General features: G+C 38.8%; 1 protein-coding gene and 1 pseudogene across 1 annotated transcript; one reads left to right on the forward strand and one right to left on the reverse strand.

Annotated features, from left to right (window-relative positions):
- Positions 1-4599: 4599 nt before the first annotated feature.
- LOC136544584 (uncharacterized) lies at positions 4600-7719 on the reverse strand (annotated as a pseudogene).
- A 1764-nt stretch (positions 7720-9483) lies between these two features.
- On the forward strand, positions 9484-12136 carry LOC136544585 (uncharacterized). Its single transcript, XM_066536694.1, has 11 exons — positions 9484-9723; positions 9874-9898; positions 9957-10061; positions 10143-10387; positions 10719-10922; positions 11032-11124; positions 11195-11287; positions 11367-11708; positions 11779-11841; positions 11912-11971; positions 12062-12136. Exons 1-11 carry the CDS (start codon positions 9484-9486, stop codon positions 12134-12136), a joined length of 1545 nt encoding a protein of 514 aa, XP_066392791.1.
- The last annotated feature ends 2013 nt before the right edge of the window (positions 12137-14149 follow it).

Genomic DNA, 14149 nt, shown 5'->3' on the forward strand with positions numbered 1-14149 from the left:
TCGTCGCACTGCAATCGGAGCTCGCAAAATTCATCTTAGCCGAGGTATTGAAAAAAGCTGGAGTATTTTCCATTGCACAATCCATGAGGCACAAGGACCAGTATGGCCCAGAGCGGCTCGCCAGATTATTGTAAGAAGTTCGAGAACTTTTTTTATTTTGAGTGATCGAGATCTGGATAAGAACATTTGAACTGTAACCGTAACATTTGTAATGTTTAATATTGATGGATCTGTCGTCTACGTAGCGTATATAAAGCGAAACCCGATTCCACGAAAAAATATAAATTAAAATTAATTATAAAACAATAAAATGCGAATGGGCCATCACTGTCGGTTAGTAACGAATCGACAGTGTTGTCTTGCAAAACACTACTGGCTTGAGCCATGAACCGATAGTGTTGTCTTGCTCAACACTACCGGTTTAAGCCATCAACCGACAGTGTTGGCTAGCTCAACACTGTCGGCTTGAGCCATGAACCGACAGTATAGGCATGCTCAACACTATTGGCTTGAGCCAAGAACCGACACTCTTGAGGCAACCATTACTGTCGGTTAGGACTACAAACCGCCAGTGTTGTTCAACTAGACATTATCGGGTGGAGCCAGAAACCGACACTGTTTCCTATAGATCAGTGTCGGTTTTTAAGAACCGACATGATGTCAACCCATCATCACTGCCGGTATGCCACTATTGGTTCAAAATCCGACAATGAAGGAGGTTTTTGAACCGACAGTGATGTCCAAATCTAGGGTAGTGAAAGACAATTCAGCCATAGGCCGCCTGTACTGCATGCATCGCCGTGCTTTAGTCATATGACTCGACCATTGACGCTTCAGAAAAGATAGCACCCCCTCTGTTCAAATAAGGTTCTTAATAATTTACACTTTATTTAGTTTAACCAAATTTATAAAAAGTAAACATTTATTCTTTTATATAATTTTACCGTCAAAGTATATTTTATAGTTAATTTAATAATACTTGTTCAGTGTTATAGATACAAGTGGACTATCCCGCGCGTTGCTGCGGAAATTGCGGATCAATGGATTGCATAGTATGATGACGTGAACAATAAAATGCTTATGTGTCTTGTAGACATACATTACAGTTGCATGTGCTAGTAGATTTTAATTGTATGTGATAATGCATGTTGAGATAAATAGCTAATGAAGTTTTACTTAGTGGATGTTAATTGTATATAATAGTGCATTATCTAGTTAGATAGCTTACATATCGAGAGAAATAGCTAACGATGTTTTGCTTTATAAGATTAGTATTTTTTACTCCTTGAAATATAATATATTTTTTCATGGAGAGTAACGCCCAGCACTACACCCGCAGTGATTTTTAACAAAATAATAATATTTTTCTTTCACAACGAATCAACATAAACACTAGCGTCACGCGTAAGCAGATAACTGCCCCGTACGTAAAGCTAACTATGAACCTATGATTGATCTGACAAACCAGATACAGGGACACTAGTACACTACATCCTTATCAACAGCCGATCCACGCATCCAAAATCCATGAATGCACGGAGAAGGACGTTTCCAGGATCCTGGACCAAAAATGTAATTAATGCATTAATAAACCCAAATTAATCTGGTCCACGACTGTGGGCTAATATATAATTTATTATTAAGTTGAGCACATATACATTATGTTTGTATATACATATGTATCAAAATATGTGCATATATATATAAGCGTGTATTTGGATATAAATGTATTAGTTATATAACATTATACCACGCATGTATTCTTTTGAGAGAAAGGGTGTGCTTCATTAATCAATACTAAGATTACAATCCAGTTTTCACTAATATAAATAGGTGTGTTTTCTCTCCAAACAACACAATGCATTTACTACTACACAAAATCTTTTGCGAGGTGTTTTAAAATTAGCCACGCAGGCGGGCGGGTTTTTAAACCACCTCGGTTAATGCCTAGGATTAACCGAGGCGGTCATTTTTTATTAACCGAGGCGGTTACAATCAATCGCCTCATAAAATTGATTTACGGAGGCGGTTATTCCTAAAATCTATTAACAGAGGCGGACCTTTCAAAAAGCCCGCCTCCAAAAATGCCTCTATTTTCGGAGGCAGACCTCCTAAATGGCCTACCTCAGAAACAAAGGCCCGAAGCCCAGCCGACTCATTAGCTTAGCCACGTATATAAGGAGCACTTAGGGTTTTCATTCCTTCATTCCACTCGCACTCTCTCCCTCCGAAGTCGAGCGACCGGGCGGCGCCCGCAGCCGAGCAGCGCCCCGGCGTCGCGACTCCTCCCTCCCTCCCTCCACTAGTCCACTCTCTCCCTCGCACCTACCCATCCCGCGGCTGTGGACCCGAGCAGATCCCGGCGAGTGGCGGTGGTTCGAGCACCCTTTCCCTCAGATCTGGCGAGCCCAAGGCCATCTCCCTCAGATCCCAGCGGTGCGAGGCTTCGAGCAGCGGATTCGGCTACGAGTGGCGGTGGCGCCCTCCCCCACCCGAGCGGCGCCCCTCTCCCTCAGATCCGGTCGCAGCGGGTCATGACGGCCCCTGTGTTGCAGATCCAATCACGGCGGTGGTGGATCCGGTTGTGGCTGCAGCGGATCGAGACACGGCGGCGAGGGCGGAGGGAGGAGTGGCGGATCCGGTGGCGGATCGAGCACCCCCGGCTGCTGTAGCGCGCGGAGCGGGGCCTGCTCCCTCGGCAACGGTGGCGGCGGCGCGTAGGGGCGGCAGAGCCAGGCCCAGATCCAGGCCCCGTTAGGGCTGGATACGGGCTTTTTTTCTTTTTTTTGTTTTATATTCGATTTACTGAGGCAGGCATCGAACCGTCTTGGAAAAGATCCCATTTACCATGACCTTTTGACCGAGGCGGTTGCGATGCCCGCCTCGGTTAATCATTTATGCCCACCTCGGTAAAGTTTTCTGTAGCAATGATTGAGCGTCTTGCTAATTGAGCTAAATTTGTAAGCTACCTTATGATACTCTCTCCCAATTTTACAAACTGCACCCGCAGAACCAGAAGCATTCTCAAGCATCTTTTATCTCCTTCACAATGTTTGAATATCTTGACTTGTCCTCCGTAGACATTTTCAATGCCTCCACTAAGCAATAGCAGTCTGACTCAACTATATATTGTTGGTGTTTTATCAATTCCACCACTAGTTTTATACCTTCAAAACATGCTTCAGCTTCTAGCTTACCCTCCATGCTCATAAAAGTACACTACCTGAATGGTCCCTGATATTAGAATTCTCTATTGCCGCAAGGAATGGTACATCAATATTCCAGTTCTACCGGTGGTTCCATCACTACTACACAACAGGGATATTGTATCACTTTTTTTTAACATATTAGTCAATGTGTTACAGTAAAAGTTTATTGTAACACAAAATAGTGTGTTACAGGCTTCGATTGTAACACAAAACATATTTTTTATAAAAATGTGTTACTGACAATAATTATAGTAACACAAAATTAATGTTACAAGCAAAATGTTATAAAAGTGTGCTACATTGTAACACATGAATAGAACATATATAAAATGTGTTACAAATACATGCCCTGTAGTAACATAAAATAGTGTTACAGTCCAAGTGTTACAAAGAATGGAGAGCAATCGTCCCTTAGGCGCTTCGCTCGCTTCCTCGCGCTTGTGCACGCGCGTCCCCACGTGATGGACCCAGACATACACGAACCACGCACCTGTTTGCAAGCTTTGCCTCTTCGCGAGAAAATAGCATATTTGGGATTGCAATCGTCTGTAGACCTCAGACTCCATTCGTAGACTTTGCAAAAACTAGGCCTAACATTGGACACTTACTTTTTTTGCTATTATGTATATTTTCTCCCTTTTGTAGTATTTCTCCATATATTTCTATCTGTTCTTTTGCATGTTATGTACTGATGCGTAGCACCGTTTCCTATATAGGGCAAGCAGGTAAGCAGGCAGGCTAAGGCCGGCTAGCCGCTGCAGGCTCGTAAGCTAATCGTCGCCACGGCCGCCGAGCATAAATTTTTTATGGAATAATGAGCAAATAAAAAATCCAAAATATTAAATACAATAAAAATTCTAGGCATATGACACAATAATAAACACAATAGTCATGAGTTGATCTCACAAATCCCCGAAGTTCACATAAACAAGTTCATCTCACAGAACCATAATTTTGTTCTAAACGAGTTCCATCACATATTAAATAAAATTCTAGATACATCTCATCACAGATAAAATCATTTATCCAATATGTAGCCTTTCCTTTAGTGTCATCATCTTTGGTGCAGACGACATCCCCGCAGGACTACTGGTGTCAGCTTGTGAAGAATACCCTCTTCTAGTATGAACACAAGCCGGCTGCACATAAGTATGGTACGACAATTAGATGTATGATAAATATTATAAAATATTATTGTATGGTAACAATATTGTCATGCAGTGTCTTATAATTGTACACCTACATAAAAATTAAGAAATGATGTTTTGCTCTAAGTTCACAGGTACAGTCTCAGTGTCTTATCCATTGAACAAATTATCATTATAGTAAGAATTCAATAAATTCAACAAATGAGCATCCACAATAAGAGTCACGTACTACACCTCATGAACTATGATTGGTCATTCAATCCATTGCCACTAGCATCTGCAACATCACTAGCATCCACCGTGGTTCCCTCAATGTCTCTTCTTGCCCATTGATGTCTTACCGTTGCATTATTGAACATATCTTCAAGGTGTGTGACATGGAATGGCTCATTTTCTACATCATCTTCCCATTGTTCACAACCTGTGTCATATATATCTCTTGGTTTTATCTTTGTGACTACAGACCACCCAGGGTTTTCTTTGTCGTCAGAATAAAACACCTGGTCAGCTTGGTTAGGAAAAATGTACGGTTCATGATCAATCTTTTCTCCTGTATGTATCAGGTGTGAGAAATTAACAAGTGTGTAGCCATACTTGTCCTTCTTTATTCCTCTTTTGGAAATAACATCAACCCATTCACATTTGAAAAGTACCACAGAAAATTTCCTAGAGTAGTTAAGCTCAATAATATCAATTATCCTCCCATAGTAAGTCACATCACCTAAAACTGGCCTGCCATCACTTGCACCGGCATAACTTGATGTTTTTGCAGTTAGCACTACACCACTGCTTTGTGTCACCTTATCCAACCGTTTAGGCCTAAAACGGAAACCACGACTGTTGAAAGCACGGTACCTTTTTGCAGCTTCAACTGGGCCACGAGCTAGCCACCTAATGTCATCTTTAACATCATGAATGTTATTTTCACTCTCTAACTGCATTATCTGTACAATTATACACAAGTTTAGTTCTACATGTTAGTGCTACAAGTAAAGCATTTTGAGTTAAGGTACTTACATGACTTCTAAACCATTGATGGAACCTCTGATTTTGGATGTTCTCAACATTTCTATGGCTGGCTCTATGTCCAGTTCCTTTTCCGATGATCTCTTCAGCATGAGCTCTATAATTTACATGTAGGAAAATTTATGGGAGGCAAAAAAAGTTATGTTTACAATTTTGAGATATTACCTAAGGTATGGATCGACATCAGAACAATTGAATAGCGCATATCTATGTGCTTGTACTTTAGCCAAACCTCTCAGGACATAACTACTTGGCTTTCCAAGTGGTTTCCTAGGATGAGGAAAAAGAGTTGATGCATGTCTAGTAGAACATCCAAGTGACTCATCATTCTCGTCATTCCATGAAAGCCTATTAGACAGGGTCTGAAAACCATCAAGAAATATTGAACAAAAGTGCATAGCCTCTTTTGCCAGAACTGATTCTGCAATGCTGCCCTCTGGACGAGCTTTATTTCTCACGGTTGACTTCAAAACACCAAGGTACCTGCACAAACTAGTATAAATTAATAAAACGATAATTTAGCATGCAAAGAGAAGGTACCAAACATGGCTCTTAGATTTTTATAAGGAGAACATACCTTTCCACAAAATACATTGACCGATAACATACAGGACCACCTATTTTTGCCTCTGTTGCTAAGTGAAGAACAAGATGCACATTGATAGTGAAAAACCCGGGTGGGAATATCATCTCCATCCGACATAATGTCATTATGATTCGTTCTTCTAACTTCTCAAGTTCATTGATGTGGAGAACCTTTGCATTTAGTTCTCTAAAATATCTACACAGATCAAATAAGATGGATGTAACTTCATCTGGAAGAAGACCTCTCAAAGCAAGTGGCATAAGTTGTTGCATTAGTATGTGGCAGTCATGACTTTTTAGGCCTGAAACTTTTGGTTGATCAACATTTACACATCTAGAGATGTTACTAGAATAACCATATGGAACTTTTATGTCACGAAGGACTTTACAGAATTGTTGCTTCTCCTCTTTAGACATGCTGTACAATGCAGGAGGCAAGTAATACTTACCATTAGCCTTTTTTTGTGGATGTAGATCTGGCCTGATGTTCATTTCTTGCAAATCTTTCCTTGCCTATAGGTTGTCCTTTGATTTGGCATCCATTTCTAAAAGTGTCCCAAATATATTTTCACACACATTCTTCTCTATGTGCATAAAGTCAAGATTGTGCCGTAGCAAATTATACTTCCAGTAAGACAAAGAAAATAGGCCACTAACACCCTTCCAGGTTTTAGACTTCTCAAAGTCACTAATTGATTTTATCTTTTCCAAAAGAGATTCTCCAGAATAAGAAATAGGTCTGGACCGATGCTCTTCGGTTCCATCAAATGAACTAGCATCATAACGGAACTCATGGTCAACGGGTAGAAATCGTCGGTGTGCCATGAAACATTGCTTGACACCATGTTTCAAGTGCCTTGAACTTGTTTCATCATCACAGGACACACAACCCAGCTGTCCCAGAACACTGTACTGTGCCAGTATCCCTGTCCCAAGGTAATCACTCACATTATGCAATACTGTAGCATAAAGTTGAAATCTCTCATGTCGAGATGCATCATATGTAGACATACCAGTGTCGAACAACTCATTTAGCTCATCATAAACTGGCTGCATAAATATATGGAAGTTCTTTCCAGAGTAACCAGGAATTATTAGAGTGAGCATAAGAGAAGATGCTTTCATGCATAACCATGGTGGAAGGTTGTATGGTACTAATACAACTGGCCAACAACTATGGGTAGAATTGCACTTCCCAAATGGGTTAAAACCATCTGTTGCTAGTCCAAACCTCATGTTTCGAGAATCTGATGCGATGTGAGGGTGGAGGGAATTAGTCATTTTCCAAACCTCTAAATCAGCAGGACGGCGCAAAGCACCATCCTTTGTACGCTCCTCATCATGCCATCTAGTTAACTTGGCTGTTTCCTTGTTCATAAAAAGCCTTTTAAGTCTAGGTTTGATTGGAAAGTAACGCAATACCTTGTTTGGGGTTGCCTTTCTTCTTTCCTTTTTGTCAATGATGTTTCATCTGGCTTATTTTTCCATCTTGAAGCTTTGCATTTTGAACAGAAGTCATCATCTTTCTTGTCTTTCCAATAGAGCTGACAATTATTTGGGCATACATGAATCTTCTCATATTTAAGGCCAAGCTTTGCAACGATCTTTTGAGCCTCCACGAATGTTGTAGGAATATTTGAACCTTTTGGGAGAGCTAGCTGTAAGATTTGAAGTAGATCATTAATTGATTTATTGCTCCACTTGTTGGTTGATTTCACATGAAACAATAAGACAAGGAAAGAAAGTTTTGACAGCTTCAAGGCCGGCGGTGGCGAACGGGCTCAACGGAGGCGAAGTGGCCAATTGCCGGCCGAGCGAGAGCGTCGTCGAGTTCCCCGACCCCATCAGAAAGAGAATCTCGGTCAAGCAGAGGACCGACCGCCGGCAGCTGATCCATGCTCGTGGTGGCCGGATCAGTTTGTCCGTCCAGCCCAGATCGCTAGGTATGCTTCTCTTCAACTCCTCGTCCGCTCCCACAATTCCCAAATCATCGGCCCTCTTCACAAGCGGGTCAGTCAGCGAACGGAACCCTGTGCCGCTCGAGGTACCCGATGCCGATGTCCTAGTCTCCTATTGCCTTATCGCTCCATGGTTATTGCCCTAGGCATACAAATCCCTTGGGCCTCATCCTATAGGTAGTATACACTAGAAGTATAGGAATAAAATTTGTCCAAATTTTTGTTCCATTGTTTGGTAGATTGCTTCAGATATGATAATTCTAGTTGGTTGTGATGTTTGACAAATGGTTATCCATTAGTTAATTGGCAAGGTTTGATAAGTAAAATCAGTTTTCCACAACTCTGAATGTGGTTTCAGTTACAATTTCACAGTGCCCATCTTCTGAATTCAAAATCTTTAAAACCAGTGATCTTTTGATGATGGTCCCTTAAGCAAAGATGGTGAGCTCTTGTAGATGACCAACTTTTCTTAAGGCCGATCATCTTGCTGTTTTGCGAAATCAGGAGAAAGAGAGAGAGAGGAAGAGGGCTGTTTTAGTTGAGAACAGTAGCAGCAGCAAGCAGCTGCCACGCAGTAGCTTCACCGTCAGCTACCGCCCTCCGGTGCCGCGCTCACGCACGCTTCCACGCAGCTGCTTGCGTGTCTGAGCCCAAGCAGTTCCCGGCCACCTTGAACCCGCCGGCAAAGTTCGTCACAGCCGCTCTGTCCCTGCCCTTGTAAATTTAGTCTGCACAGATCAATCATTTTGGTTCTGTAAAACTAGAAACTAAAGTTGTGCCTCCACCTTTAGAATACTTAAATGCACCGCTTTTCACACAAAAGATATTTCAGAATCACTTTTCACAAGATTTTAACTACTGGAGTCAAGTTGGGGTAGTAGTACTGAAGGCAATGACTTGAATATGCCAGATATGCTGGGTGACAAAAGTCTGCAGCTGTATGTAGTTCTGCTCTGTTTTCCTCAACCTCAGAAGTGGTATTTGCCTCATATAGGTTGTGAACCGATTGATCATTATGATAATTTATTTTGACTGAGGATGTCTATTTTACAACTAAAAAAATCTTGCATGTCTGGTCTAGACCTGTAGGTGAATAAAAAGATTGTTCTTTCTTACATCTTGATATGTGTGCAGGGTCTAATTTATTTCTCTTCATGTAAAAATATTTTGTTGGTGCCTGCAAAGATTAAAATTTTTGGCTAGTTCTATTTTCCTGCATGTAAAATTAGTTGTTGGTGCCTACAAAGATTAATTGTCATATTTTGCAATGGTTGGAAATTTAGCAATCTGATATTGCTATGTGCTGATATAAGGTTTCAAAATTCTATTGCCTAGTGGCATCAAATCTTTACATACCTGAGCAAAAACACAAGTATTATATATAAAGCTAATATGCCATCCTTTTGACCATTCTATCTGAACCGTAGCACTTCACTTGTTCTCAAGCTCCAAGTTCAAATAACATTACATATATGCACTTTAATCTAATTGATACTCTTCTGTTATCTTTATTCTTAATTTTCTATTGGTACTATATTTTATTTAGATTGTGCAACCATGGCGGTGGATAATTGGACCATAAATCTTGAATGTGATGGGGCACCTGAAGGAGAGAGACATGTGAAAACAGAAATGGACAGAGATGTGATATGCTACTGGAACCTGATTGATTTGATCAAGGATCATGGATACTCATCAGTTGACTATCTATACTACAAGCGAAAAGATAGCTTGGTTGTACTAGAACAAGATCCTGAAGTGATGAAAATGCTTAACGAGTGTGAGAGCAAAAAGATGGTTAGCTTGTTTGTGACAAAGGACAGACTGGCCACTTTAGCGCCTACCAAGTCCAACAAAGAACCATCCAAATCTAAACCAAAAAAAAACTAAAGGCATTAGAATGAACATATAATTTTACTCTTCTGTATGTATATCTGATTATTCAAGTACAACTTAACTATTCCATATCATGGTAGTTGTCAATGATTTATTTTCATCCAAGATTAGCCTATTCAAAATTTGTTTAGCAGGAAGAGGAGGTACAAAGAAAAAGAAAGCATTAAATTTAATGCATACTGAAGCACTATATGCTAACGAGGTTGAGCAGCGCGATGATGAGAACCAGAACACATCAGGTATAAATGTAGTTAGATCAATCTCATTCATATGGACTGTATCTTAACTAGTTACTATCACTGTCATTCTATTTTTAATAGCTGATGGTGACAAAGAACCTAAAAAGCGAAAGGGGACTGTTTTAACACATGTTTGGGATCTACTTGACGGAGATAGGATAGTAGTAAGATGTAATAAGCTTGGACAACCCATTGGAAAAGAAGGTGGCCTTTTAGGCCAATTTTTGGGCACCATAGCAAGAAATGGTGGTTACTGTCCGGTTGGTGCCAAAGATTGGAGAAAAGTTAAGAAAGACTATGGAGAAACCATCATTCAATTTGTACAGGTTAGCTCTTTCTTCGCTCTTAGCACCTACATCATTTTGTCTCTAGCCATCTTTGTTTTTGTTTCAGTTCGAAAATAAACCTGATATATCTTGAATAGTTGAGAGGTTATTTGGGATGATGATTTGGTGTTTTTATTCAAGTGTAATTGAATTTGTGAAGTGAATTACATCTTAAGTGTTGAGTGCAGTAGTGTTTAGCTCATATAATATTGTGAGCCCACGTGGCCAGATGATAGGCAAGAGTGTTTGGTGCAGATTTCATTGTTTAAAAGATATGATTGTTATCATGTCATGAAGTCAAATTCATTCTTTAGTGACTTTCTTATTTTAGACAAAGTTCTTGTATCCTCATTCATGTGAGAAATGGATATTTAAATCAATTGGAAGAGATTGGAGAAAATACAAGGCAACATTAAAAAAGACACTATTTAATCCAAAGAAGAAAAGGTCTGTTTTGAACAAGCATTGTCCAGATGATATTGTTGAAGCTGAATGGAAGGCCCTAGTAGGATACTGGAAGTCCGAAGAAGGAAAAGTAAGGCACCACTATTTACACTGTTTGGTATTTTTTACTATCATCGTCTACTATTGTTGATTTCTACATGTATAATGGTTCATTATTTAATAATTTACTTTTCTTGTAGACCCTTAGTGAAAAGAACAAAATAAGTCGTGAAATGAGGAAGACAACTCCTACAACAGGTACAAAGAGTTATGCTCATTGGTCTGAGGACATGGTGAGTACATCTTCTCATAAAAAAATTATATATGATTCTTCTTGCTTTTCCTTTACTACTATTTTTGCAGAGGCAAGCTGATCCTGAAAAAAAACAGCCACATAGAGCAAAGGTTTATCTAGCCACTCACAGGAAAAGGGGAAAAGGGATAAATGAGCCAGTGGTATGCTACATGCACATGGGAACTTTTTTGCAATATATAATTATTTCTGTTTTCTGATGTCTGGATTTCATTGTTGTAGGTTCAATTGGAAAATCTCCTAGACACACAACCAGAGTTAGCACAAAATAGTGAGGGCAGAGTTGCATGGGAAGGTGATGCATTACATCAGGTGTTGGGAGAAGAAAAAGCTGGACAAGTGCACGGCATGGGATTGCTTCCGGTTCCTAAACAAGTTTATGGTCGAAAAACACACCATTTTAAGGACATTAATATAGTTTCACTAGATGGCTCATCATCTGATGTAGAGGTTCACATGTTGGAGGAAATAAGGCAACTCAAAGAGCATTCTAGAATGCAAGACAAAGTTATTGAAGAACTAAAAAACAATCAGAGGCACAATGAGAACCAAGAAGCAACAATGGTAAGAATGTACAGCTTAATTTTGTAACTCTGTATTGAAATGCGTTATTCAAACTTTATATCTTTTCTAGGGAAATTGTGCTAGGAGTGATCACAACAATTCTCAGAATCAAGTACTGAATTCTAAAAGAAAGGTATTTGCACTATTTTCCATGTTTTCACCTAAACTAGTATTTTGGCTTTAATATCCTTTCAAAATTTTAGAGAGTCCAGTGTGGTGCACCCAACCAGAATGAGGGATTCCTTAAACATAGGGATGAATTGGTAAAGTCACCCTTGCTTGTGAATTTAATGCTTATGCATCCATAAAGGATTTTTATAACAGCTAATGCTACTGTCTTTTCTGTTTACTAGAATAAAGAAACATGTGAGTTTGAATTTAGTGATGATGACAATGTACTTTTATCTGGAGAAAAGGTTATCAACTAATTTCTTGTATTTAAGAACAACAATATACTCTTAGTTTAGTAAATGTTAATATTTTACCTACTAATTATCATTTGAACGATTTTGAATTGGAATCAGTGCCAAAGTGATAATAATGACAAGGAAGTAGAAGAAGTAGAAGCACAGACAATATTTGAACGACACCTCCATAATGATTTTGCACCAACAGAGGTACACTATTTCAATGTACCATTGAATAAAATATATTAGACTTGTAATGCTAGTTATTTAAGATGTCTATAACAGTGTATAAATACAATTGCCTTTCTCTTCCGTTCAGTTTGATTCTTGTCAAAGGAGTTCCGCCACAAGTAGAATAATACCAAAGAAACAAAAGGTATCTATGAACCACACTTTGCTATAATTATAGTAGATTTTGTGTCTTATTATTTTGTACTTTCATTTGACATGTGTAAGGGACATCACGGAGGGCTTGTAGATACTAGAACCATTGCACATCAGGAGGTGGCTCATGACAAGGCTACAAGCTACAGGCACCAAACACCTAAACGACTTTCTCTAATGAAGGTAGTTGAACATATCACTTGTTCTAAATGCATGATCACGATGTACAACTAAAGGGTTGCTGGTCACTAAGAGATTATGTCAAATTAATGTAGGTTGGGTCCACAGTGCTACTAATGACTTCGAAATATCCTAATAAGGCTAATGTGGCATATGCAACTCTCTTGAGCACTAATCCAGAAGCCCTTGTTGGTGGAGTTAAGATAGGAAGTCAATTCTACAAAGTGCGTATCAATCATCCTATAACAAAAGATGAGCCATTAGTGAGGCTTATGCTTGGGTGCGACAATATTGGTGATGCTCATGCCAAAAGAGTCCAAATTGCTTGGTCTTCGATGTTTGTATGTTCAAAACTAGCTTTCCTAACTTTACATCAATGTATATATGTGCCTTAATTTGTAATGTTACAACTTAAATTTTCTTTGCAGGTTGAAATAATTAATGGTTGAATTCCTACATCAATGCGCACAGGAAGAAGCAGTGGACTTTAGGAATCATAGCTAGTTCTTGAATTTTTCTTTCTAGTATGGACTACGTGTGTTTGCTCTCTTGAGCCATATCGTTATGTACATATACTACGATTTGTTCTAAACAAGCACTATGTTTGAGATCATTCCACAATATGTGGATCATGCTATGATTATGAAAATTTGTGGTTTATGTGATTTTACAGTGTGTCATATTTGTGCGATTATATAATAATCCTTGTGCCATATGTATTGGAGAAATAAATATGTGTTTCATAATCCGAATATGTTGCAATAGATATAAAAAAGTGTTACAAACCATGTGTTGCTTTGTTTCATATACTGTGCTCTACCATAATGTGGAAGTGTTACTAGAACTAAAAAAAGTGTTACAATAGACATTCTTGTAACACTATACAAATGTTACAATAGATAAATAAATGTGTTCCACACTATGCATTCTACCATATTGTTAAGTGTTACTAGAGCAAAAAAAAGTGTTACAACAAAAATCATTGTAACACTAGACAAGTGTTTCTGTAGACAAGTAGTTGTGTTACAATAAACCAGTCTATTGTAACATAGCCAATTGGAACACAAAAGAAAATATGTTACTAAGTGAGCTAGTAACACTTTTTTCTAATACATAGTAACATAAGTTGGTGTTGCTATATCCCTGCTCTGTAGTAGTGCGTCCACTTCTTCATTCCTTTTTTGTTAATTTTCTTTTGTATGCTTCCCTTTGGTTTCAACTAGGTAATCACTGACTTTAGATTTTTCACAGTTTTGTATATTTGGATTTTTCTCTTTACTAATCGTGCCATACATTGACTCTTTATTTAGGTATTTTTCTTTCCAATTATGTGAAATCACATTACTATTTTTTCTAAATTTATTATTCTGAAATTACTATTTACTATTGTATTAGATATAGACTCATTGGTTTAATCTGAAGCGTTACATCATCATAAAATTCAAAGGTATATGCAGTTTTTCTTTTTTT

The sequence above is a fragment of the Miscanthus floridulus genome, chromosome 3 (genome assembly GCF_019320115.1).
Source record: "Miscanthus floridulus cultivar M001 chromosome 3, ASM1932011v1, whole genome shotgun sequence".
NCBI lineage: Eukaryota > Viridiplantae > Streptophyta > Magnoliopsida > Poales > Poaceae > Miscanthus > Miscanthus floridulus.